The sequence below is a fragment of the Lepidochelys kempii genome, chromosome 1 (assembly GCF_965140285.1).
Source record: "Lepidochelys kempii isolate rLepKem1 chromosome 1, rLepKem1.hap1, whole genome shotgun sequence".
Lineage (NCBI taxonomy): Eukaryota > Metazoa > Chordata > Testudines > Cheloniidae > Lepidochelys > Lepidochelys kempii.
The window spans coordinates 310408870-310433710 of NC_136380.1; the positions used below are offsets into that span (position 1 = coordinate 310408870).

General features: G+C 42.5%; 1 protein-coding gene across 22 annotated transcripts in view; it reads right to left on the reverse strand.

Moving 5' to 3' along the window:
- CADPS2 (calcium dependent secretion activator 2) overlaps positions 1–24841 on the reverse strand; it is a 593917-nt gene that overhangs the window by 274208 nt on the left and 294868 nt on the right. For all 22 annotated transcript variants that reach the window (XM_073328224.2, XM_073328216.2, XM_073328214.2 and 19 more), the window contains one exon: positions 8552–8663. In XM_073328224.2, coding sequence (XP_073184325.1) covers positions 8552–8663 — 112 coding nt within the window. The remainder of the gene's footprint in view (positions 1–8551; positions 8664–24841) is intronic.

A 24841-nucleotide genomic window follows, 5' to 3' on the forward strand; every position in this document is an offset into this window, starting at 1 on the left:
CACCTGATAGAGAAGCACATTACCACAACGGAGAACCATAATTTAGCATATTCAAAGTGTGGAATCTGTTTTAAAATCTACTTCTTTTTTCGGAGGCTGTTTCAACACATCACAGCATATAAATTATGTGCCTGCTGTTGTCAACATTCAGAAACTAGAAAATTGTGTGGGTACCTGCCCAGAAAGAGATCTTTAAAACAAATACAGAATAACAGTATTAATGAAAAGCATAGCTATAAAGCTAATTATTACTGGCTGCCTTTGGATGTGACAAGCAGCTCAAAAGACAAGAGTTCTTCACTCTTAATTGAATAATCAGTGCAACAAGACTAAATTATCTTTATATTCAAAAAAATCTAATCAAACACCACCTGCTGCTCCCACATTGTATTCACATGTGTGTGAAACAAGCACAATGGCTGTCACTTTGAATTATTACGTTTGAACATCTTCATAGACAAAGCATGGAACAAAAAAAAAGTAGCACAGGATCTCTGGTAGGAAGGACTGAGTAAATGTGTATGCTCATCATGTGAAGTCAATGAAGTCAGCACATCAGGGAACAAACCATGAGAGGACATCCTGACCCTGGAGACAAAACAACGAATCTGGGGGGATATAAGAAGCAGGCAAAAGTACACTTCTTTATCCTTCACTAAGGAAGCAACAAGGACAGCACTTTTTGCTTTCATGAAAGAGGGATTTCAGCCATGTTGGTTGGAGATACAGAGATTGCTTTAGGGGAGATAAACTACTTTAGACAAGGGTTTGGCCTGTTAAAATTAAATTTAGACTTAGGAAGCCTGTTTCCTTTTGTTTTATATGTAACCATTTCTGTTCCATTATTATCCTTACTCACTCTCTCTTAATCTTAGCCTTTGACAATAAATTTATGATTGTTGTCACTATAAATATATCTCAGTGCTGTTATGTTATAAAGGAGTTGATCCTCAATTGAATCAAACAAGCTAGTATGTATACTGTCCCCTGAGGGACAGCAAACCTGGTAATTTCTGAGAGTATCCAGTGGTTAAGGGCTGCGAACTGCAAAGAGCACTCCAAGGACTCAGGGGTTGGTGTGTGCCTATCGTTAACCTGAATAGAGACACTGAGGTCTGAGAAAACCAGGAAGTCCGTGCTTATATTGCCAGAGGCTGCTGGTTTCATGGAGCTGAGCTACAGCAAGCAAAGATAAGACTGCTTGATGCTAAAGGCGGGTAGTGGTGAGGTGCCTCTAAGGCCTGGGTACTCCAGGCAGCGTCACAGTGAAAAAGGTGATAACTGTGAGACATGCATGTTTAAATGAAGGCTATGTGTGTCTTTAGAGTGGCAAGACATTTGGTTGTTTGTTTATTTTTCTATTCTTGAATTGATATTTCTTTCCTTTTTCCCCTTTAACTTTACATGATCTCTCCCCACAAAGGAAAAAAAAATCATATCTGAAACATGACAGGAACTTTTTATATTTTAATATTTCAGTCCAACATCTCAACAGATTTTTGCCTGACTGAGACGTGAGCAAGTACTGAATTTGGTCTTGAAAAGATGATCTTACTGAAATTATATCACCTTATATAACAGGAAGCAGGTGACAAATATAAGATTTATCATACTTGACCAGATTATTGGAAGCACATTTTATTAATTTTGTTCCATTCTTGGCTTGAAGAGCTGCAAATGGTTTAATACAAATATACAATTTTAATCCCATTTTTTTCAAATGGAATATTGTCACTGAACTTGTACAATAAATGGCTCTCTTCATTTGCTATAGTTCACCATTTTTCTCAGGTAATCTTACTTCAGAACTGTCTGAAAGATGTATGTTAAATGTAACTGTAAGAAAAAATATTCTTTAAATAGGCTTAGCATTATCCTTTTTATGTCGTAACAAGGAGTTGCCATATAATCTCAAAAAAGAGATATAGGAATTAGAAAAGATATAGAAAAGGGCAACAAAAATTATTAGGGATATGGAAAGGCTTCCAGATGGAGAGAGATTAATAGGATTGGGATTTTTCAGTTTGGAAAAGAGATGACTAAGGGGGGATATGATAGAGGTCAATAAAATCATGACTGGTATGGACAGAGTAAATAAAGAAGTGTTATTTACTCCTTCTCATAACACAAGAATTAGGGGTCACCCAATGAAATTAATAGGCAGCAAGTTTAAAACAAACAAAAGGAAGTATTTCCTCACACAACGCACAGTCAACCTCTGGAACTTTTTGCCAGAGGATGTTGTGAAGGCCAAGTCTAACAGGGTTCATAAAAGAACTAGGTAAGTTCATGGAGGATATGTCCCTCAATGGCTATTAGCCAGGATAGGCAAGGATGCAAAACCAAAACCATAATTGGATGTATGTACTTTAGCTACTGATATACAAAGAGATGACTACTCTGTGTAAGGAGGACACATTTTCGAAGGAAGTATTCACATTTTCCTGTGAAGGATTTATTCATGCAACTCCCAATGATCTTTATAGGAGTCAACTGCCTAAATTCAGGTTCCAAAATTTGAACCTTTAACCTACAGCGTCTGTAATGATATTTCATGGATAATAAAATGGATGACTCAACCATAACGTAGTTCTGCACAGTGAGAAAACAAAAATAGCACTTGTTAGTCAGTGAAAAACAATATTTCACTGGGCAATTTGTCATTCAGAATAACTGAATTACTCTTCAGGGTGACAGCAATGACTTTTGATTTCAGCAAGATTTATTTTTTCTAGTACGATAGCATCCATTGACACAACTACTATAACAACCACAAATTATATGATTAAATCTTTGTAAGAAACTCTAATTGCTCTTCCAACCAGCAGGGCCCAACTTCTTATTCACCTTTTGCCTTGGTTCCCATAACTTAAGCATTGTAAGCCAACCCAACGGAAGCGCCATTTGCATAAGAAGTCACAACATGAGGATGTGAAGTCAATGAAGTCAGCACATCAGGGAACAAACCATGAGAGGACATCCTGACCCTGGAGACAAAACAACGAACCTGGGGGGATATAAGAAGCAGGCAAAAGTACACTTCTTTATCCTTCACTAAGGAAGCAACAAGGACAGCACTTTTTGCTTTCATGAAAGAGGGATTTCAGCCATGTTGGTTGGAGATACAGAGATTGCTTTAGGGGAGATAAACTACTTTAGACAAGGGTTTGGCCTGTTAAAATTAAATTTAGACTTAGGAAGCCTGTTTCCTTTTGTTTTATATGTAACCATTTCTGTTCCATTATTATCCTTACTCACTCTCTCTTAATCTTAGCCTTTGAAAATAAATTTAATATTGTTTTCACTATAAATATATCTTAGCGCTGTGATGTTATAAAGGAGCTGATCCTCAATTGAATCAAACAAGCTAGCTATGGGTACCCGCATGGCCCCACAGTATGCCAACATTTTTATGGCTGACTCAGAACAACGCTTCCTCAGCTCTCGTCCCCTAATGCCCCTACTTTACTTGCGCTACACTGATGACATCTTCATCATCTGGACTCATGGAAAAGAAGCCCTTGAGGAACTCCACCATGATTTCAACAATTTCCATCCCACCATCAACCTCAGCCTGGACTGGTCCACACAAGAGATCCACTTCCTGGACACTACAGTGCTAATAAGCGATGGTCACATAAACACCACCCTATACGGGAAACCTACTGACCACTATACTTATCTACATGCCTCCAGCTTTCATCCAGACCACCCCACACAATCCATTGTCTACAGCCAAGCTCTATGATACAACTGCATTTGCTCCAACCCCTCAGACAGAGACAAACACCTACAAGATCTCTATCAAGAGTTCTTACAACTACAATACCCACCTGCTGAAGTGAAGAAACAGACTGACAGAGCCTGAAGAGTACCCAGAAGTCACCTACTACAGGACAGGCCCAACAAAGAAAATAACAGAATGCCACTAGCCATCACCTTCAGCCCCCAACTAAAACCTCTCCAACGCATCATCAAGGATCTACAACCTATCCTGAAGGACGACCCATCAGTCTCACAGATTTTGGGAGACAGGCCAGTCCTTGCTTACAGACAGCCCCCTGAAGCAAATACTCACCAGCAACCACACATCACACAATAAAAACACTAACCCAGGAACCTATCCTTGCAACAAAGCCCGTTGCCAACTGTGTCCACATATCTATTCAGGGGACACCATCATAGGGCCTAATCACATCAGCCACAATAGCAGAGGCTTGTTCACCTGCACATCTACCAATATGATATATGCCATCATGTGCCAGCAATGCCCCACTGCCATGTACATTGGTCCACCTGGATAGTCTCTACATAAAAAAATAAATGGACAAAAATCAGACGTCAAGAATTACAACATTCAAAAACCAGTCGGAGAACACTTCAATCTCTTTGGTCACTCGATTACAGACCTAAAAGTGGCAATTCTTCAAGTCTCTAAGGTGCCACAAGTATTCCTTTTCTTTTTGCATTAATGAACTGTTAGAGCATTTACTTTTCTTGTTTTTTTGTAAATAATTTCTTAGCACCCTCATGTGCTGCAGACCAGCAGTCCTGCTCCACTGTCTCTGGTTTCTTGGCAATGATTACCCCAGCCACAGAATGCAATGGCTGCACGTTGGTCCATTCACTAACTGCATCATCTCCTTGTTTCTAGTCTATCTGTCTAGAACAGCCCAGTGACCCACCTCAACTGTCCTCCCCACAGAGAGGCAGGCACTGACATGGGACCCACAGGCTGAAAATCTGGGAACCAGATGCAATAACAATGCAAGGTTTAGCATGGAGACACTGGGGACTGATAAAGCCTCCCCAACATCCCCCACTGCCCAGCTTTGACCCCCACCTTTCCAACAACTCAGTGTTCCCTGCACTATTTCAACACTCCCCCTGACACATTCCCCCTCACTGCTCGGATCCCTCATATTCCCCAAGCTCTCTCCCACGCCAAGTCCTCCACCATGCCCATTTCTCTGAGCCCACCCTCCTCACTGCTGCTATTCCAAGCCCCCTTCACATGTCCACTCCCCACACATACACTAGCTCCACCCTCCTCCTTACCACTCAAGGCCCCTGGTAAGCATGGAGAAACAAGGGGGAGGTTGGGCCCATGAGCAATGCATTTTCCAGCTGAAGACAGGAAGGGGCAAATGAGTGGAGATGCAGAGTTCCTGCCCCAAATCTGGGTCTAGAAAAGGCTGTATGCATTCATCTGCAGTGTAGGATGCTCAGAGAGACATGAATGGGCCCATTCATCTCAATTAGATGTTCTTAGCTAAATGACAACACTCTATGGAAATGGATACAGCCTGAAACAATAGCTCTGAGGTGTGTGAACTGCTCAGTTGTACTCAGTGGGGTGTTGGGGAGATGGGCTCAGACCCTTCCAGAGGGGCAGGGCCCCCAATCCTGGCTGCACTCCCAGAGGATGGGAGCTGTTGTTGCCCCATTCTCCCCACTCCTCTTTGTGCAAGGTGCACCCCTCTCTGACACCCACATGTGGCCTTGGGAGATGGGGCTGTGAATATGGTGAACCTACCACCAATATGTGGCCAAGCCAGGACAAGGAGAGAAGGGGAGGGTGCTGCAGCTTAACTGGAGGAGAGAATATGGGACTGACAGATCCCCCCACCACAATCCCCCCCACTTCCTCTGCCACCCATTCCCCCTCCCACTAATCCTTACCCCCTTCACCTGACCCAAGACCACAACCCCTCTCTCCTCCCTTTAATCGCTTCCCCATCACCCATCCCATGTATCTCTCTCCCTTCACTGCAGCCCCAAACCCCTTTCTCCCTATTCCTCCCCTCTCCTCCGACCACTAACTCTCCTCCGTTCATCCTTCCAAATCTCACGCTCTCTGTACTGTTCCTAAGCCCACCCCATTCTCCCTCACTGCTCCTGTTTTATGCTTTGTTGTGTCTGGATCATCTGCCATATAAGATCTTGCACTAAGACCAGGATAATCAACAAACCCCAGCTTTATTGTAACTACTTATAACATGGTTTCTTCAGCCTCTTGGCTTCATAGACAGTTCACCAGGAGGTGTCCCTTCCAAGCAGCTGCCCCACGGAAAAAGTATGATGCCTGGAAGTATGATGCTAGAACCTTCATATTGTTACATCCATTCTCTTTCAAAGAAAACTAACATCCCAACAATAACATACACCTTTCAGATACTGTCCATCCTTGCGGTTACTGTGTTCAACATCTTATCAATTCGTCTGGCTATGCACCTGTATAAGAAGCTCATCACACCAAATCCCTCAGATGAGCCGATCTTTTAACAATCTACTTTCCTCTAGTACAGTTAGGTTCACTGGTGCCTCCCTGATGCAGTCTTCCACCAGTCTGGTCAACCACTGTCTCTAGGTTTGGTGTTGCCGAAGCCTCTGTTGAAATACCTTCTTCCTCCTGTATTTCCTCTCGTATGCCCTTGACATATGTATACCTACTTCTAGTGACTCTGCTCAGGATTCTCCTGCTTTAGAATGCTAAGACTTGTGTTGTCCATACTGTCTTTTGTTTTCCTGAAGTGCCTAAGATTTCACCTCACTATCTCTCTATTGTCCATTTGCACTTGATATTATCTTTTGTTTCCTGGTTGAACCACTATAGCTTTTTGCTAAAACTTGAATGGGCCCATTTTTGTTAATGATTGCATGTGCACTTTGTTACCCAGCTCCAGACATAGCAGATCTCTCGCACCTCTATTGTCATAAAACACTTGTCTTTTTTGCTGGTTTGTCCATAATTCACCCATCTCCTGAGTACCCACGCTCTAACGATTTCCCACTTGTCAGTCAGAGTGTCTTCATTCTCCGGCTCATCAACCTTTGGGCTGCACTAGAATTTAGGTCTTGCGAGGGAGTATTCCTGTGATCTTGTTATGCTATGCATGGGGCAGCATCTGCAGTTTTTGCTTTTGTCATTAGTTTCTTGGCAGTTTTACTGCTGATTCTACTTTGCTGTTTCTCTGAAGATACCCTGGTGATGATATGTGATCAAAATCTCAGGCCTTATTGAACTTCCACAGCTGTCCTGAAACAAACTGTGGTCCATTATTGGAACACGATATTTGGTATCTTATACCATGCAAAGTGTGTTTTCATCTTCCTATGAATGTTCTGGATCCTGTATCTGGTAAACAGTCTGTCTCACAGAAATTGGAAAAATAGTTTATGATGATCATGTATCCTGTGGCTCTAGCTAGGGTCCATGGATGTGCACTCATACAGGCAGGGCCACCCATAAAGGTGGGGTGGGGACAAAGACAAACCTCTCAAGTATCCCACATTTGGTCCAAGTTGTTCCAAGTGCAGGGTCTTCTAGATTACTCCTCCCTCCTCCTTCTCTTTTCCCTGTATATTTTAGATCCGTGCCTCAAAGTGTAAAATTGAAGGAGAAGATTGTCCAAGTTATTTCTTGCATAAGAATGTTCTCTGCCATTTTAAAAAAATCCAAGAGCTTCAGAGTATCTTTACACTGCAACAGAACACCCACAACTGGCTTGTGTCAGCTGACTCAGGCTCAGGCTGCAGGGCTATAAAACTGCAGTGTAGAAGTTCGGGCTAGGGTTAGAGCCCAGGCTTTGGGACCCCATCAGGGGGAAGGATCCCAGAGCCCGGGTTCCAGCCCAAGCCCGAATGTCTACACTGCAATTTTACAGCCCTGCAGCCAGAGTCCGAGTCAGCTGACAGAGGCCAGCCACAGATGTTTTATTGCATATGGACATACCTCCAGGGGTCTAAGAAGTCCCTGGGCCCCTGCTGAAAGTTGCCTCCCTACTGAAACCTGAAATGGTGCTCCTGCATGGAATTTGAGCGGGAGAGGTCAGTTCACTCATTGAATTGGGAGGCTATATCTGCCCCTGGCAGGCAAAGAACAAGGAACATGCACAACACATTTTCTGAAAACTAAATAGCAGGGCTCAAAATCCCAGTTCATGGGTGCAGTTCAGGTTCAATGAGTGCAGTATAGTCATTTGTGCCATCCAGTTGGTGTGACAACAGATTGTCTGGAAACTGTCTTGCTTCAACAGAGCCCTAGTCTTCTGTAAAGGCACATAGTGCATTTCACTCTTTTAGGTACATCACTTTGGCACCCACCCACCTAGAGTTACAAACTTTACTCTTAATAACTTTTTCAGTATTGCTGCCCCAAAGAGGCAATCAGTGCCATGCCCTAGCTGAGAGAAATCCCGAGCAACTGAAATTAGTTCGGGGAGGATCAATGTTTTCAAAAAATGTTGTAAAATGCTGTGGTATTTTTTTTGGGGGGTGGGGGGCCTGTATTTTGGAAACCACTTGTTCAAATGACCCTAAATTTGGAGCACTAATAGTATGCAGAAACTCATGAGACACAGCAAATTTCGAGACAATCTGTGTCAGAATATGGATTTGGGAGCACTTAGAAAGCCCACCTTTAAACAGAAAGCAAGCATCAGCCTTAACCATAGCGGAGCAGGTGGTCTGCTATAATGAACACCTTATAGCTTTGTTTGCACAACGCGCTTCGTCGGTATTCTAATTTTGTAAATGCAACGAAACTCACCCTTCCTAATTCTTTATCTTCAAGGGCTAGGACCCCAGTGCTTTCTGTAAAGAGTTTTACTTTGACAACAGGCCGAGGGTGAGTAGTAGTGAAGTCCCCTTGAGTTCCCCATCTGTAATAAATAAAGTAACAGAATTTAGGTTTTATTTTTTAAAGCTTTAGGACAATAGCTTTGCAATGTTCTGTAGAATACATGTTACTTTACTCTTTGGGCCTAGTTTTTAAATAGTGGAACTATATATTTAGGCAAAAAACATTTTGTACATTTTCAGCTGTATTTGGCTACCAAGACTACACTGAAAATTGGGCTTCCTTTGTGATGGAACGTGGGTTTTGTACATGATTTTTTAATTAAAATCACAATTTGACAGATGGCATAATCAAAGCATTGCAACAATATCCTATTGGGAGAATGCAGTATCAAGCTTGTGGACAGACTTATGTATAACAAAGCAGAAGATCACATTTATTCTTCTATTGAAATATACTGAAATTATTAGGTTTAATATAATCTCTTGGGCATGTAAAAATTAAATTGATTTCTCAAGTTATTCACCCAATTGTAAAATTGGGCCCCAATCCTGCGAAGACTTATACATGGGCTTAACTTTGAAACTATTCACTTGTTTAAAGTTAAGCACTTGTCTGAGTGTTTGTGTAACCCAGGTGGTTTATACTGCAGCATTTGACTTTGTTTCTCCAGGAAAGAGGTAGCGAAACAGTGGGGAGGAGGCATGGATATTAGCTGGATATGCCATGTATTTGCATACCTGAAGAGATAACAGCAGGGCAACTCACTTAGAAGGATACAGAAACTTCCAGAACAGGGTGTGGCAGGTACTAGACATGATCAGTAGTTGTTTCTGAGGCTGTACATAAAGTTTTTATTTTGGGCAACGCACTTGGCACGTCACATTCTAGTCATCCTCTCAGAGTGGACCAATCAGAGAACAAGGATTGGGGGCAAGGTTATAAATACCAGAGTTACAAAGAGCCCTGATTGACACAGGACCAAGGAATGTGTCTGCTGTGAGGGCTGGGTCCCAATCCCTCTATCACTTGGGATACAGTGCAGTGCTATTTCAGCTTTACTTAACTAGGGATGCCCTCTATTAGGATAGTGTTTGGACCACTGTGGTGTGTTTTATGGATCTAGAGGGAGAGCTTGGGAGATGTGGGGAGCATTTATTCCTCCTCGAGGCCACAGAGCCTGTGGACCTTACATTGAACTATTTTGTCTCTGTGAAAAAGAGAGAGAATGGAGCAGCACTTAGCAAGATGAGGGTTTGTGACTAAGCTGACTTCTGGAGAGAAGATAATGCTCTATAGAGTGAGCACCTTATAGAGATCTAGGGGAATCTGTGTCACTTTGGATACATGCTACATATTTCTGTTTCACCAGCAACTGAGGGTATGTTTACACTGCAATATAAACTCAAGCTCAGACTCAGGCTCAAGTCCAAGCCCACCTTCTGTCTACCCACAATTCTATCTGATTCAGGCCCAGGACCACAACGGTGGAGGATTCAAAGCCCAGACACCACGGGGATTTGGGCCTAAACTCCATTGTTTTGCAGTGTGGATGCAGCTCGGACCCGGACCCTCCAGATTCAGCTCCTGAGAATCTGCCAATTCTATCCCATAATCCCATGGGACAGTATCCTGTGTCCTTTCTATCCCAAGACTGGCCAATCAACTCCCAGGAAACTGAAGTAACTCTCTGGTTCAAGTACAGCTGCTCAGCATTTAACCCTTCCCTTTTGTTCAGGACACTGAGCTGCAAGCACAGTGAACCTCCTCCTGCATTTGCAATGGCCCCTGACATGAAGAGGTCGTTTGCAAGTGTGCTGCAGGCAGATACTGATGAATCTCTGGTGCAAGGTGAGTAAACAGTATGATTTTAGCAAGAGTTCCAGGAATAACCTATCAGCTAACAGCAAAGAAGCTCGCAGTGTTGGGGATTCACGGGGTCAGTGGTGCAGGAAGCAGATTAAGCAGCTCAACACAGACTACCGTAAAGCCAGGGATGAAAACCACTCTTCTAGGAACTCCCTATCATCCTGCCCATTTGACAAGGAGTTTGACTGGGTGCTGTGTACTGTGCCGAGCAGGGCTGGATGATTGTTTTGTGGGCCCCCCGCTCCACCCACCCCAAGACCCGACCCAATCTCTTCCCCCCGAGGCCCCACCCACACTCTGCCCTCAGACCCCACCCCAAGTCAACTTCTTCCCCCCAAGACCCCACCTATTGCTTGCATGGGGGGAGAGGGCAGAGAGGAGCGAGCAGCAGGCGGAGCCTCGGGGGGGAGGGAAAGAGGCCAAGCGGACCCTTCTGAGTGTGGACCCGGCCCTACAGGCCCATTGGCGCCATTGTAAAACCGGTACTAGCACCGAGCCAGGATGGCAGACTTCTAATCCCTGAATCCAGTACAGCAATAGAGGGGAGCCAGCAAGTGCCAGATCAGGCTGATAAACTGACTCTTTTTTTCAAACTGGTCCCCAAGGAAGCTTTGCCACTGGAGAAGCTGCAGAACATTCTGGGACCCTGCTTGGAGTCCCTGCTTGATTTGCTGGGGAAGAGTCAACGTGGTTTTTGTAATAGGAAATCATGCTTCAGCAATCTACTAGAATTCTTTGAGGGGGTCAACAAGCATGTGGACAAGTGGGATCCAATGCATATAGTGTACTTAGATTTTCAGAAACTCTCTGACAAGGTCCCTCACCAAAGGCTCTTAAGCAAAGTGAGCTGTCATGGGATAAGAGGTAAGGTCCTCTCATGAATCAGTAACTGGTTAAAAGATAAGAAACAAAGAGTAGGAATAAATGGTTAGTTTTCAGAATGAAGAGAGATAAATAGTGGTATCCCCCAGGGGTCTATACTCGGACCAGAACTATTCAACGTATTCATAAATGATCTGGAAAAAGGGGTAAACAGTGAGGTGGCAAAATCTGCAGATGATACAAAACTATTCAAGACAGTTAAGTCCCAGACTGTGAAGAGTTACAAAGGGGTCCGACAAAACTGAGTGACTGGGCAACAAAATGACAGATGAAATTCAATGTTGATAAATGCAAAGTAATGCACACTGGAAAAATATAATCCCAACTATACATATAAAATGATGGGGTCTAAATTAGCTGTTACCACTCAAGAAATAGATCTTGGAGTCACTGTGGATAGTTCTCTGAAAACATCCACTCAAATGTGCAGCGGCAGTCAAAAAAGCTAACAGAATGTTGGGAATCATTAAGAAAGGGATAGATGATAAGACAGAAAATATCACATTACCTCTAGATAAATCCATGATACGCCGACATCTTGAATACTGCATGCAGATGTGGTTGCCCCATCTCAAAAAAGATATATTGGAATTGGAAAAGTTTCAGGAAAGGGCAACAAAAATTATTAGGGGAATGGAACAGCTTCTGTATGAGGACAGATTAAAAAGACTGGGACTTTTCAGCTTGGAAAAGAGACGAATAAAGGGGATTATGATAGAAATCATGACGTGTGGAGAAAGTAAATAAGGCAGTGTTATTTACTCTTCTCATAACAAAAGAACTAGGGGTCAACAAATGAAATAAACAGGCAACAGGTTTAAAACAAACAAAACGAAGTATTTCTTTACACAACGCACAGTCAACCTGTGGAACTCTTTGCCAAAGGATGTTGTGAAGGCCAAGACTATAACAGGGTTCAAAAAAGAACTAGATAAATTAATGGAGGATAGGTCCATCAATGGCTATTAGCCAGCATGGGCAGGGATGGTGTCCCTAGCACAGTTTGCTAGAAGCTGAGAATGGGCGACAGAGGATGGATCATTTGGTGATTACCTGTTCTGTTCATTCCTTCTGAAGCACCTGGCATTGGCCACTGTCAGAAGACAGGATACTGGGCTAGATGGACCTTTGTTCTGACCCAATATGATCGTTTTTATGTTCTGTCACAGCTTCCCCTCAGCCCAGGCTCCAAAGGGAACAGTAGCTCTCTGTTCCAGCTCCCTGCCCACAATATGGAGACTGCCACTCCCACTGTACCCTCTGACCCAGGAAGCTCAGTCCTATCCCAGAGAGCATCTACCACTGCATTATGGGATCTGCAGTCCTTCAAAGTCAGCATAACAGTGCACAGACGTCTGTCTAATCTGAATACCTCTGATAGGGTTCAGAGGCTCCTCAATAGGAGCCTTCACAAAAGTAAAGTTTTTTATTTTATTAAGAAATGTTATTGCTATCATTGCATCACATCATATAATGTGTATTTCAAATAATAAAGGTAAATACATGCTATGGAACAACTGGAAAGATATATACAAAGACCGGTTCTCAATAGTTACAGACATATACCCCATACCGTACATCCACAGTTCTTACCACTCTCACCCCACCCCCATTTCATCAGTGGGTATGTTATTCATTCATAATCACAATGCATAGCAATCAACTCTTCAACCCCCAGTTCATAAGCAGTCCTTTCATCCACAAGTACAATGCATGTAATTAACAATCTCCCTCAAAAAAAAATTTCGTAAGCAGTCATGTCATTCAGTCTTTCGTTCTTAAGTATATTGCATGGCAATCGACCCCTCCACTTCTCTCAGTTTTCACAAGTGCTTCATGTTGATTGATTGATTCATTCATTCATACATAGGTACAATGCACGGCAATCACTCTTCCTACCCAACCATTTCATTGCATGATGTGACAGTACCTCATGTTCTATAAAAATTGCACAAGCATATCCATAAACATACTATTCTCCCTCTTTCACTGGCCCTTGCAAGTCCATAATGTGGGAACACAAAGCATCCCTGACTTCTGTTGCCTGGGTACGGCCAGCTCCAGCTGTGGTAGGTGCACTTTCTGGCTGAGGGTACCGATTCTGCTGCCCATCTCTGTCATATATGCATACAAGGGGAAATGGTTCACATCTGGCTTCACAAAGATTACAAAGAGCACAGCAAGCTACCGTGATGTGGACAGCACTGATGATACTGGCATCCAGATGGGTCTGTAGACATCTCCAATGGGGTTTTAATTTGTCAAAAGCACATTCAGAAACCATTCCGCACCAGCTGAGAATGCAATTAAAGCTTCTTTTGCCAGGTCCTATGAAATCAGGATATAGTTTCATAAGCAAAGGCAAAATGGTTTCATAAGTAGCATCCCCATTGAGAACAGCAGAGACAGTCACTCCATTTATGACGTCATTTGGTGGTAACAGCATCCCAGTCTGTCCATGAATGTAGGCATTCGATCAGCAGAAAACCTGGCATCATGTATTTTTCCAGTGCAGCCTATACTGGCATCCATAAATCAGCCTCTATGGTCCGCAAGGACCTGCATAATAATGGAGCAGTATCATTTGTGGTTTACGTACTTGTGCTCCTTGAGGATGCCCAAATACGGGTACATGAGCCCCAACAATGGCCCAAATGCAGTTTGGAAAATCAGTTCTCTCAAAACCAATGACTACTTCAGATATATTGTTTACACCCACCATCTTTGGGTAAATCACACACCTGATGGCCTCTGAAACCTCCATGACCACTTTACTCACTGTTGACTATCAAATGCCAAACTGGTTAGCAACAAATAGCAACAAACCTGTAGCAGTCTGAGGTAGCCAACTTCTAGACAGTTTGTGGGTAAGTATGGCTTCCCTCATGCACGTGTCATGCCACTGGAGGGTCAGGGAAAGCTGCTCACAAGGCTCCAGAAATGTAGCTTTCTTCATGCAAAAGTTCTGCTGGTCACCCTGCAGGATGATGTGATCCCACCAATCTGTGCTTGTGGCCCTGCTGCAGAAGTGCTGAGCTAGGCAGAGTACACAAGTGGCTACACCGAGCTGCAAGACCAGCAACCAATGCTGTTAATCCATGTCTGTATTGCTCTCCTCCTCCACCAGGGGCCTTCAGTAGCTCAGAAACCGCCACTGGAATGTCTCCCAGTGTCTAATGGATGCTCTTCCTGTTTGCTGAAACAGGAGTGAAAATGCAAGGAAAAGAAGCTCTGCAAATAGTGACTCTTCCATGTTGCTGGCTCTGATTATTAGGAGCATACAGACCCAAAACATAGCTCGGCAGGATATGTTGCAGGCTGCTACAACTTACTGTAACATTCAGGGCAGACAGTCAAGTTTACCCACACTGTTCAAGGTGTGGGGGATGCCAGGAAGACTGGGGCATGGCAGGAAATGGAGATTTGACTTGGGTCTACTTATTGTAGCGTGGAAACCTTAGCCATGTGGTTGGGGTCTGGGTCCAGAAATTCTTAACCTCCGGTCAATATGCAGTGTGGACGCTCAGGCCCTAGGTCTGCAAACCCAGGGTCCACTGTCTCAAGTCTCACTAAATGTGGGCTTATGCTGCAGTGTAGCATACGCTGAGAGGACCTGTCAGCTATTAACCCACGGGTTGGAATTCTGCTAGCTGTGGAGATCCCCAGACTGTTTGTTTGCTAGCAGGGTTCTGAAGGGCTGAGATGTGCCCTTTCTCAAGATCTGAAAAGTCCAGGGGACATACACCAACACGCACTATAAAGACTGAGAAATCATCTCTGAGAGAAGATTCTCAGAGGAGAATGTATTCTGATGTTTGTTTGCTAAAGCATGGAAAATGTTATGTGGAAACCTTATGTTTGAATGTTTGTAACTGAAACAAAAAAGGGGGAAGTCTGTACAAGGAACACCAATAAATTTATTGTCTCATAGGTTTGTTTAAACGATACTCATATTATTCCAAATACTATTTACAGTGTTTTATAGGATATATAAGCATACAATTCTGTCATGGACGGCATGGATTCTGTGACTTTCCAGGACCTCCATGACTTCTGCAGTGGCAAGGCTAGACCAGCTGTCAGTTCCCCCTAGAGTATTTTTAGTAAAAGTTAGGGACAGATCATGGGCTTCTGTGAATTTTTGTTTATGGCCCTCGACCTGTCCTTGACTTTTCCTGAAAATACATGTGACAGAATTTTAACCTTAACTATATACAATGTTTTTTGTGTGCATTAAATGTTTGCTTTACTAAGAAAGTGTATAGTACTCTTTCTTTGAAAATTAACTGGGGATTATTAACATCCATTTATCAAGATTTTAAATACAACAGCTCTGAGGTTTAACTCTGTGTAATGCTTTCTGGAAAGTCTTGAGAAGACAGAACTCTGAACAGTGCAGTCAGGCGAGAATAAAGAATAAAGCTGAGGTGAAAGAAGAGGGGGAGCATATAGTTATAGACAAGATTGCCAGACCATTCCCCGTCCGATAAATTTGAAGGACTAAGCCCTTAATTTACATTGTTGGAGAAGAAAGCACAGGAGAAAAATAAGTTTCAAGAAGCACCATAAATTAATGTAGAAGCAGAGAAAATGTTAAACACAAATATGCTTGGAAGTAAAACTGGTTACTTACAATAGAGTCTGTAGTTCTGTGAGATTCGCTCTTAGAAAAGCACATGTATGGAAATAAACTCACAAGCTTCTAGTCAACGTCTGTTGGAGTTACTTAGCTCCCCTACTCTGGGCTCCAAAGGTAAAGTGAGTACATGGCTTACCAATTAGATTGCAGCTTCTTCAGAACAGGGACCGTGTTCTCCTATTTGTTGGTACTGCACAGAGCACAATGGGGCACCGATCCTGACTGGGGTCTGTGGGACACTCCCCAAATACAAATAATAAATTTTAATGAATAAGTGGCCTAGACTCCCTTCAGTTCTTTCCACTAACTTCTTCAGCTTTAGCTAATTGTTAGCCTGAGACTCTCAAAAAATGGGGAAGATGTATGGGAAGTGTTAATCCATATGGGCAGTCATCTCAGAGGACCACATTTGCCATAGAAGTAACATTTTTTTCCTCTTTCAAAAGCGTCTCACATGGATCCCAAGTATTGGAAGATTAAAAAGCAGTAGTGACCCCCCTGGAGATGGATCTCTGGAGTATTAGTTGAAAAGTGATTTGAAGGACCCCCACTGCTGAATTAGGCTTCAGACCTAGGGGCCAAATTCAGAAATAATGTGTGATGGTGAAGATAGAGCTTCAAGCAGCAGCTTTGCCTACTTTCATGATATAGATATTATGATGACACACTCTGGAGTCTGATTTAGAACTAGAAAGAGGAGTTCCACAGATGGCTGAATGCATGCCAGATGACAACAATCAAGTCCACAAACCTATCAAATGATTCCCTTTGGACAATTTGGTGATATGGACTGAACCATGGTCTTATCCTCATCTGCACGAAAGGCTTTGTCTACACTGGATTTATTTGCAAAATCTCCCATGGTTAGACAACAGAGTGGTGAAACACTGCTGGTCCTGTCTACATTAGATGGGCATTCCACTATTGCTACCAGTGTTCTATAGTAAGCAAGCCCTTAGCTAAACTGAGTTCCTGAGTGGTCATTAAGGCTGCTAATCATAATTTGGGCTTTAGGAGTCTGCTAGGACATTATCTTTCCCTGGTACGTGAACTGGGATGATTTGATGGCAAATGCTCCACTCTCAGGACAAGACAGCTTCTTGGCATGGCTATCTCAGTCAGGCTCCTCCTAAGAGATTGCTGTAATCTGTCGCCATGGTGACATTCGTCAAAACTTGGACAACTTTGGAACTGATCAGAGGGAGGAAAGACCTGCAGCACATAAATGTGGCACCTTGTCTCTGCAGAATGCACAAGCCTTGAACAGCGTGATTGTAGTTTAGGTTAGCACACCCTCTCTCCCTCTACCTTCAGGAGAAAGGTGAGGAGGGAATTCTCTGACTGGCATGTTTCTCCTACCATACTTCAGGCCTGAATGGCTAAGTTGTCCATGATGCCAAGGTCGGAACGATATACATAATCAGCCCTGCACAGGCTAGGACATAACCCAGTAAATGGTGCCACAGAAGTACAAAGCCATGAGATTTAACAGCCACAGGAAGAATTACACAACTCCTCTGAGGCTCAGCTCTCAGAGCATATTGTCTTCTGAATGGTATGAGACTTGTCTGCTGGGCGGGAAAATGCTCAGGATAAATCCAACGTTTTCTGCCAAGAAAAATATGATTATATTAAGCCTCAAGGCCTAAAATTCTATTCTACTCTATTCAGATTTTTCTATCACATCCATCCCTAAAGGACCTAAGTACCGTGAACAGCATTTGTACATTCTTCACAGCAGAGGACACTCCTTGAAATGACTGAGCTCTCGTCAGCTGATCGTCTAAATATAAGTAGACACAAATGTACAAGTAATACACTGGCATTTTGTGAAAAACATCAGCACTATAGAAAAACAAAAGGGTAAGACAGTATTTGTAATGCTCTGACATAGAAAAGGAGATATTTCCAGTGAGACAGATAGTGATATGAAAATAGGGGTAAGAAAGGCCAATGTCATCTTCTGATGGCATGGTCCAAATATTCTAACCCGTGGCCCACCCATACCTTCTTGGGAATCGTGTCTGCTTCATGGGGCTCTAGGAAACAAGACTGATGGGTTGATTGAAAATCTGCAACCAGTCTGTCTTGTAGATATGTATCCCCTCCCTTCCCCATCCACACTCCTCTTTGGGGATTCCTATAATGAGAAATACTCAGGGACAACCATTTTGCAAAACAAGCTGTAAGAAAGGTCCCTCAGCAATATAGAAGTAAGTGATTCTACTCCCGTTAATACATGTCACCCTGAGAGCCACCTTTAGAGAGGTAAAGCCTCTGTGTCCAGGAACCACAATACTGGTCTTGCTTCTATGAGATCTTGAGCTTGAGGCCCATGCAGGAGCTTTACTGGGGCTGACCACTGTGGAATATGACAGATCCAGCTTTACCAACAAAGCCATGGCTGGTCCCACAATGCCAAAAAGATATATGGCCAGGAAACAATGCTGGAGGAGTCTCCACAGTAATCAGTACCAAAGAAACTGGCACTGATGGAGCGGACACTGTGGCATCACCCCTTTCTTGAGGTACCAAAACAGTCCTGGAGAAAGACTTAGTTTTGGCACCATGCTTTTCCACGTTCCCTGATCTCAAATGGGAGCAACAGGGTCTGTTGACAAAGTGTTTCTTCTGCTTCTCTCTCCTGGCCAGGAATGAAAAAATGTACATCATGAAGCTGACAGAGTCAATAGCCTTAGACCACTTAGCAGTATTAAGCACAAAGGTGTTCCAGGCACTGATCTTCATGCTTGTTGTTGACCTAGTGAAAGTACAGACTAATTCTTTAACCAGATCTAAAAGCCATTTATGGTGAGCACCTCTTTGGAACTCAGATATCTTTCAGTGTTGACTATGCTGGACACTCATTACCAGACTCTGTTGTCTGGGCCTTAAGAGCATCCTCCACCAGAAGGTGTTTGAAGCAGCCCTCCTGATCTTTTGAGATTCTGTTGAAGAAGGCAGGTTATAGAGAACACCTATGAGAATGATGGCCTTCTTCCAGACACTGAAGACAATGACCATGACTATCCATCACCAACATCACAGCATAGAGTGAATCACAAGGCTTGTAGTTCATCCTCTTCACAGCACGAGCCACATCACCACTCATATTAATAGAACCCAGACAGGAATAAAGCAAAACCAGCCCAAGAGAAGCGAAAAGACAAAAAAGGGAATCAGCTGAAGAGGACTGGGGCTGTTCCTCCTTTGGAGGTTAGAAGGAACTAAAGGGCTATTGGAGGCATTCCCCCTTTTATAGTCTCATAAACCAGAATTATGGGGAAAGAAGTGGCCAAAACAGACACTCCTTGCTAGAAACTCCATGTTTCGCTCCTCCCAAAAATGGCAATGTATATCAAGGATCCAGTTATCAAAGGAGGAATGAAAGTTTCCATTACACTATGCATTTTGAATTACAGTATTATAGACTCCTAGATAAAGCCCTGCAAATCTGGTTTATATCTGCTACTTTACATCTGCAGACCATGTTTGTGGATCGCAGATTGGATGCAGATACAAATTTTGTATCTGCACAGGGCTCTACTCATAAATAGATAAGTAGGACAAAAAAGGACTTCAAGAGGTCATCAAGCCCAGCCACCTGTGCTGAGGCAGAACCAAGTATACATAGAAAATCCCTGAAAAGCGATTGTCTACCCTCTTCTTAAAAACCTCCAGTGATGAGGATTCCACAACCTCCCTTGAAAGCCTATTCCAGTGTTTAATGAGCCTTATCGTTAGAAAGTATATTCCTTATATCTAACATACATCTCCCTGGCTTCAGATTAAGTTGATTATTTCTTGTCCTATCTTACGTTGACATGGAGAACAAACAATTACCGTTCTCTTTATAACAGCCCTTAATATATTTGTAGACTATGATCCAGTCCTCCATCAGTCTTCATTTCTCAAGACTAAACATATCCAGTTTTTTTACCCTTTCCTTATAGGTCAGGTTTTCTAAACCTTTTATCATTTTGGTTGTTCTCTTCTGAACTCTCTGTCTACATCTTTTTTAAAGCGTGGCATCCAGAACTGGACACAGTACTCCAGCTGAGGATGCATCAGTGCCAAGTAGAGTGGGACAATTACCTCCTGCGTCTTACATATGACACTCCTGTTAATATATCCCCAAACGATACTAGCCTTTTTTGCAGTTGCATGACGTTGTTGGCTCATATTCAATTTATGATCCACTATAGCCCCCAGATCCTTTTTGGCAGTAGCACTGGAATTCAGAACAATTCCCCATTTGTCAAGGTCATTTTGAATTCTAATCCTGTCCTCCAAAGTGCATTCAACCCCTCCCAGCTTACTGTCATCTTCAAATTGTATACACATATTCTCCACTCCATTATTCAGTCATTAATGAAAATATTAAATAGTACAGGATTCATGACAAACCCTGTGGGGCCCCACAAGATATGTCCTCCCAGTTAGGCAGCATAACATTGATAACTACACCTTAAGTATGGTAGTCAGGTGCCCACCTTATAGTAATTTCATTTAGCCTCTATTTACCTAGTTTGCTTATGAAACTGTCACATGGGACTGTGTCAAAAGCCTTAATAAAATCAAGACATGTCATGTCTACAACTTCTGCCACTATCTACTAGACCAGTAACCCTGTCAAAGAAGGAAATTAGGTTAGTTTGGCATGACTTGTTCTTGACATATCCATGCTGGCTATTACTTACTCTATTATTCTCTAGGTGCTTACAAATTGACTGTTTAATAACTTGTTCCAGTACTATACTGAAGTGAGGTTGACTGGTTTTTAATTCTCTGAGTCTTCTTTGTTCCCCTTTTTAAAGACAGGCACTGTTTGTCATTATCCAGTCTTCCGGGACCTCACTCATCCTCTGAGTTCTCAAAGTTAGTCGCTAATGGTTCCAAGATTGCTTCAGCTAGTTCCTTAAACTCCCTAGGGTTCAACCTGCCTACTTGAATATATCTAACTTATCTAAATATTCTTTAACTTATTCTTTTCCTATTTGGGGTTGCGTTCTTTCCCCCACTGTTGTTAACATTAATTGTGTTAAGTATCTGGTTACCATTAACCTTTTTAATGAAAATTGAAGCAAAATAGGCATTGAACACCTCAGCCTTCTTGATGTCATCCATTATTCACTCTCCTTCCCCACATAATAGTGGATGTACACTTTCCTTCATCTTTTTCTTCTTCCTAATGTATTTATAGAACCTTTTTAGTTGCCTTTTATGTCCCTTGCTAGGTGTAACTCATTTTCTGTCTTTTTACTCATTCTTAGCAATTTGCTTCCTGTTTTTGTAGGATTCCCTTTTGATTTTCAGGTCATTAAAGAGCCCATGAAGGAGCCATATTGGCTTTTTACTATTCTTCCTATCGTCGCTTCACATTGGGATAGTTTGCTGTTGTGCCTTTAATATTGTCTGTGAGAAGCTGTCAGCTCTCCTGAACTCCCTTTTCATTCAGATTTTCTTCCCATGGGACCTTACCAATCAGTTCTCTGAGTCTATTAAAGTCTATTGTTCTTATTTCACTCCTTCTGTTCCTTAAAATCATGAAATCTATCATTTAACGATTACTTTCAGCCTAGCTGCCTTTTACCTTCAGACTCACAACCAATTGTGAGTCTCAACGGGTAGTGAGACTCAACGGGCTCAACGGGTAGTGATCAATGGCTCCATGTCTAGTTGGCAGCCGGTATCAAGTGGAGTGCCCCAAGGGTCGGTCCTGGGGCCGGTTTTGTTCAATATCTTCATAAATGATCTGGAGGATGGTGTGGATTGCACTCTCAGCAAATTTGCGGATGATACTAAACTGGGAGGAGTGGTAGATATGCTGGAGGGGAGGGATAGGATAAAGAAGGACCTAGACAAATTGGACGATTGGGCCAAAAGAAATCTGATGAGGTTCAATAAGGAAAAGTGCAGGGTCCTGCACTTAGGATGGAAGAATCCAATGCACCGCTACAGACTAGGGACCGAATGGCTAGGCAGCAGTTCTGCGGAAAAGGACCTAGGGGTGACAGTGGACGAGAAGCTGGATATGAGTCAGCAGTGTGCCCCTGTTGCCAAGAAGGCCAATGGCATTTTGGGATGTATAAGTAGGGGCATAGCGAGCAGATCGAGGGATGTGATCGTTCCCCTCTATTCAACATTGGTGAGGCCTCATCTGGAGTACTGTGTCCAGTTTTGGGCCCCACACTACAAGAAGGATGTGGATAAATTGGAGAGAGTCCAGCGAAGGGCAACAAAAATGATTAGGGGTCTAGAACACATGACTTATGAGGAGAGGCTGAGGGAGCTGGGATTGTTTAGCCTGCAGAAGAGAAGAATGAGGGGGGATTTGATAGCTGCTTTCAACTACCTGAAAGGGGGTTCCAAAGAAGATGGCTCTAGACTGTTTTCAATGGTAGCAGATGACAGAACAAGGAGTAATGGTCTCAAGTTGCAGTGGGGGAGGTTTAGATTGGATATTAGGAAAAACTTTTTCACTAAGAGGGTGGTGAAACACTGGAATGCGTTACTTAGGGAGGTGGTAGAATCTCCTTCCTTAGAGGTTTTTAAGGTCAGGCTTGACAAAGCCCTGGCTGGGATGATTTAACTGGGGATTGGTCCTGCTTCGAGCAGGGGGTTGGACTAGATGACCTTCAGGGGTCCCTTCCAACCCTGATATTCTATGATTCTATGAATTCCTCCCTGTTAGAATCAAGTCTAAAATGGTTGTCCCCTTGTTACTTCCTCCATTTTCTGAAAGGACAAGTGTCCACAATACATTCCAAGAACTTACTGGACACATTGTGTTTTGCCGTATTAGTTTTCCAGATGTCTGGATAGTTTAAGTTTCCCATTACTACCAGGTCTTATGTTTTGGATATTTCTGCTATTTGTTCTAGAAATGCCTCATACACCTCCTTCTCCTCCTGAGGTGGTGATCTCTAGTAGACCCTGACTATGATGTTTCTCCTATTCCCCCCCACTCCTTTTAACTTCACCTGGAGATTATCAACTGGTCTGCCTCTCACCTCCTTCTAGACCTCAGAACAAATGTATTATATTCTTGATATATAATGTAACATTTAATGCCTTTTTTCCTTGCCCTGTCCTTTCTGAACAAGCTATACCCCTTTACCAATACTTTAGACATGAGATTTAAGTCTTGGTGATACCCATGAAATCATATTTTAGCTTCTGTACTAATACTTTCAGTTTATTCCCTGTATTCCTTGCATTTGTGCATATACATCTACATCAGGATATACTTTTTATATTAATGTATTACTAACTTAGACTGAAGCCAGGAAATGTATCATGGTTAGCTAGAAGAGTTTTGGATTTAAAAAATCCCATCTGTAGACCGGTCCAGTGGAAGACTACTGCCAATTTACAGCAGACCTTCACATTTTTCTGCTTTGTCAGTGGAGAATAGAGCACAGAAAAAATGCTGGTTTCATTCTCTGAACAGTGTGTATTGTGCATCATCACCACCACTTTTGAAGTTCATAAAAGGCTACATTCTCCATGGTACAGATCATACTGATAGTGCTGTGAATATAGATGAAGGTTCCAAGTACCCAAAAGTTATTGAGGACAGTACAAAATAATGGGATAAGTATAGTGAGCTATACCTCCCTCCACCAACTAGCCAATTTTAAAAGGCATTTTTACCACCTGAATCCACCAATTAAACCAACCAAAAACAGAGCTCAGCGCCAAACAAAACTCTCAGCTACTGCAAAGAAATATGTGCCTGACCTACCTAAAACAAATGTTAATGTTTCAGATTTAGGAAAGTACAGGATATTACCACCTTAATTGTCTAAAACTGAGTTAAAAAAATCCATGAGGTTGTATAATAGCTGCATTATCATGTCCCTATTTAGGTTTTTACAGCTTGTAAATTTTTTTTCTAAATGCTTCCCCTTTTTTGGGAGGGGGAAGGTTTGTACCATGGAGCTTAATTGAATTTGAAACAGGTAACAAATAAATGTACTATGTTAATATAATTATATCATCAATTGCCTGGATGTTCATTTCATAAACATTAGCATAACACTGTCTCCTATTTCCAGAGTCCAAAAAATAATAAAGCAAAGAGGTGAAATTACTACATCAATAATGTTATTGAAACAAACAACTGAGATGGGAACTGCTAGAAGGGGTGAATGGACACTGTAGAATGATAGTTCACTCACTGATTCACAATACAGTCCCATACACAGTCACCAATAGGGGCTACGCCACCATATGCTTCAGAAAAAGTTGTGAAATCTCCAATAGAGACAGTTATTCAAGAATATGCCTCTAGGGAAGTTTCTACCTAAACCCAGGAAGTCTATGGTTAGATTATGACCTACAGCACGTAGCTCATAGGGAGAGTTTACCCCATTATATTCACTGGCTTACCTTCTATAATGTTAAGCTGTAACGCAAGAAGCCTACAGGCCTGTATCCTGTAAGATATTAGCTGGAGCCTAAGTTAGCATAAGTGTGGTTAAGTCGACCATAACCCATGGCCCAGATCAACAGTTACCTTTAGATTTTGGGAAGAAATAAGGAGCTTGCTCAATGGTAGGAGTTAGAATGTGCCAGTAAGTGCTATTGCAAGAAACGTGGAAGTAATAACTGCAAATCCGCTTAAGCAAGGGGTGATGGTATGATAATGCACTGAAATGGTAGTTACACATATCAATATGTTAACCTATAGAATATGTACCCTCTCACTATTATATTAGTATAAAGGCTAAATATGGGCATGGAGGACTGAGCATGAGCAGACGATGTTCATGCCCCATAACAGCGCAGTCACCACCTGGTCTGGGGCTATTCTTTCCTGGGCCGCTTCCATTGCTCTCTGCTTCTTTTCTACTTGACCCTTCAAT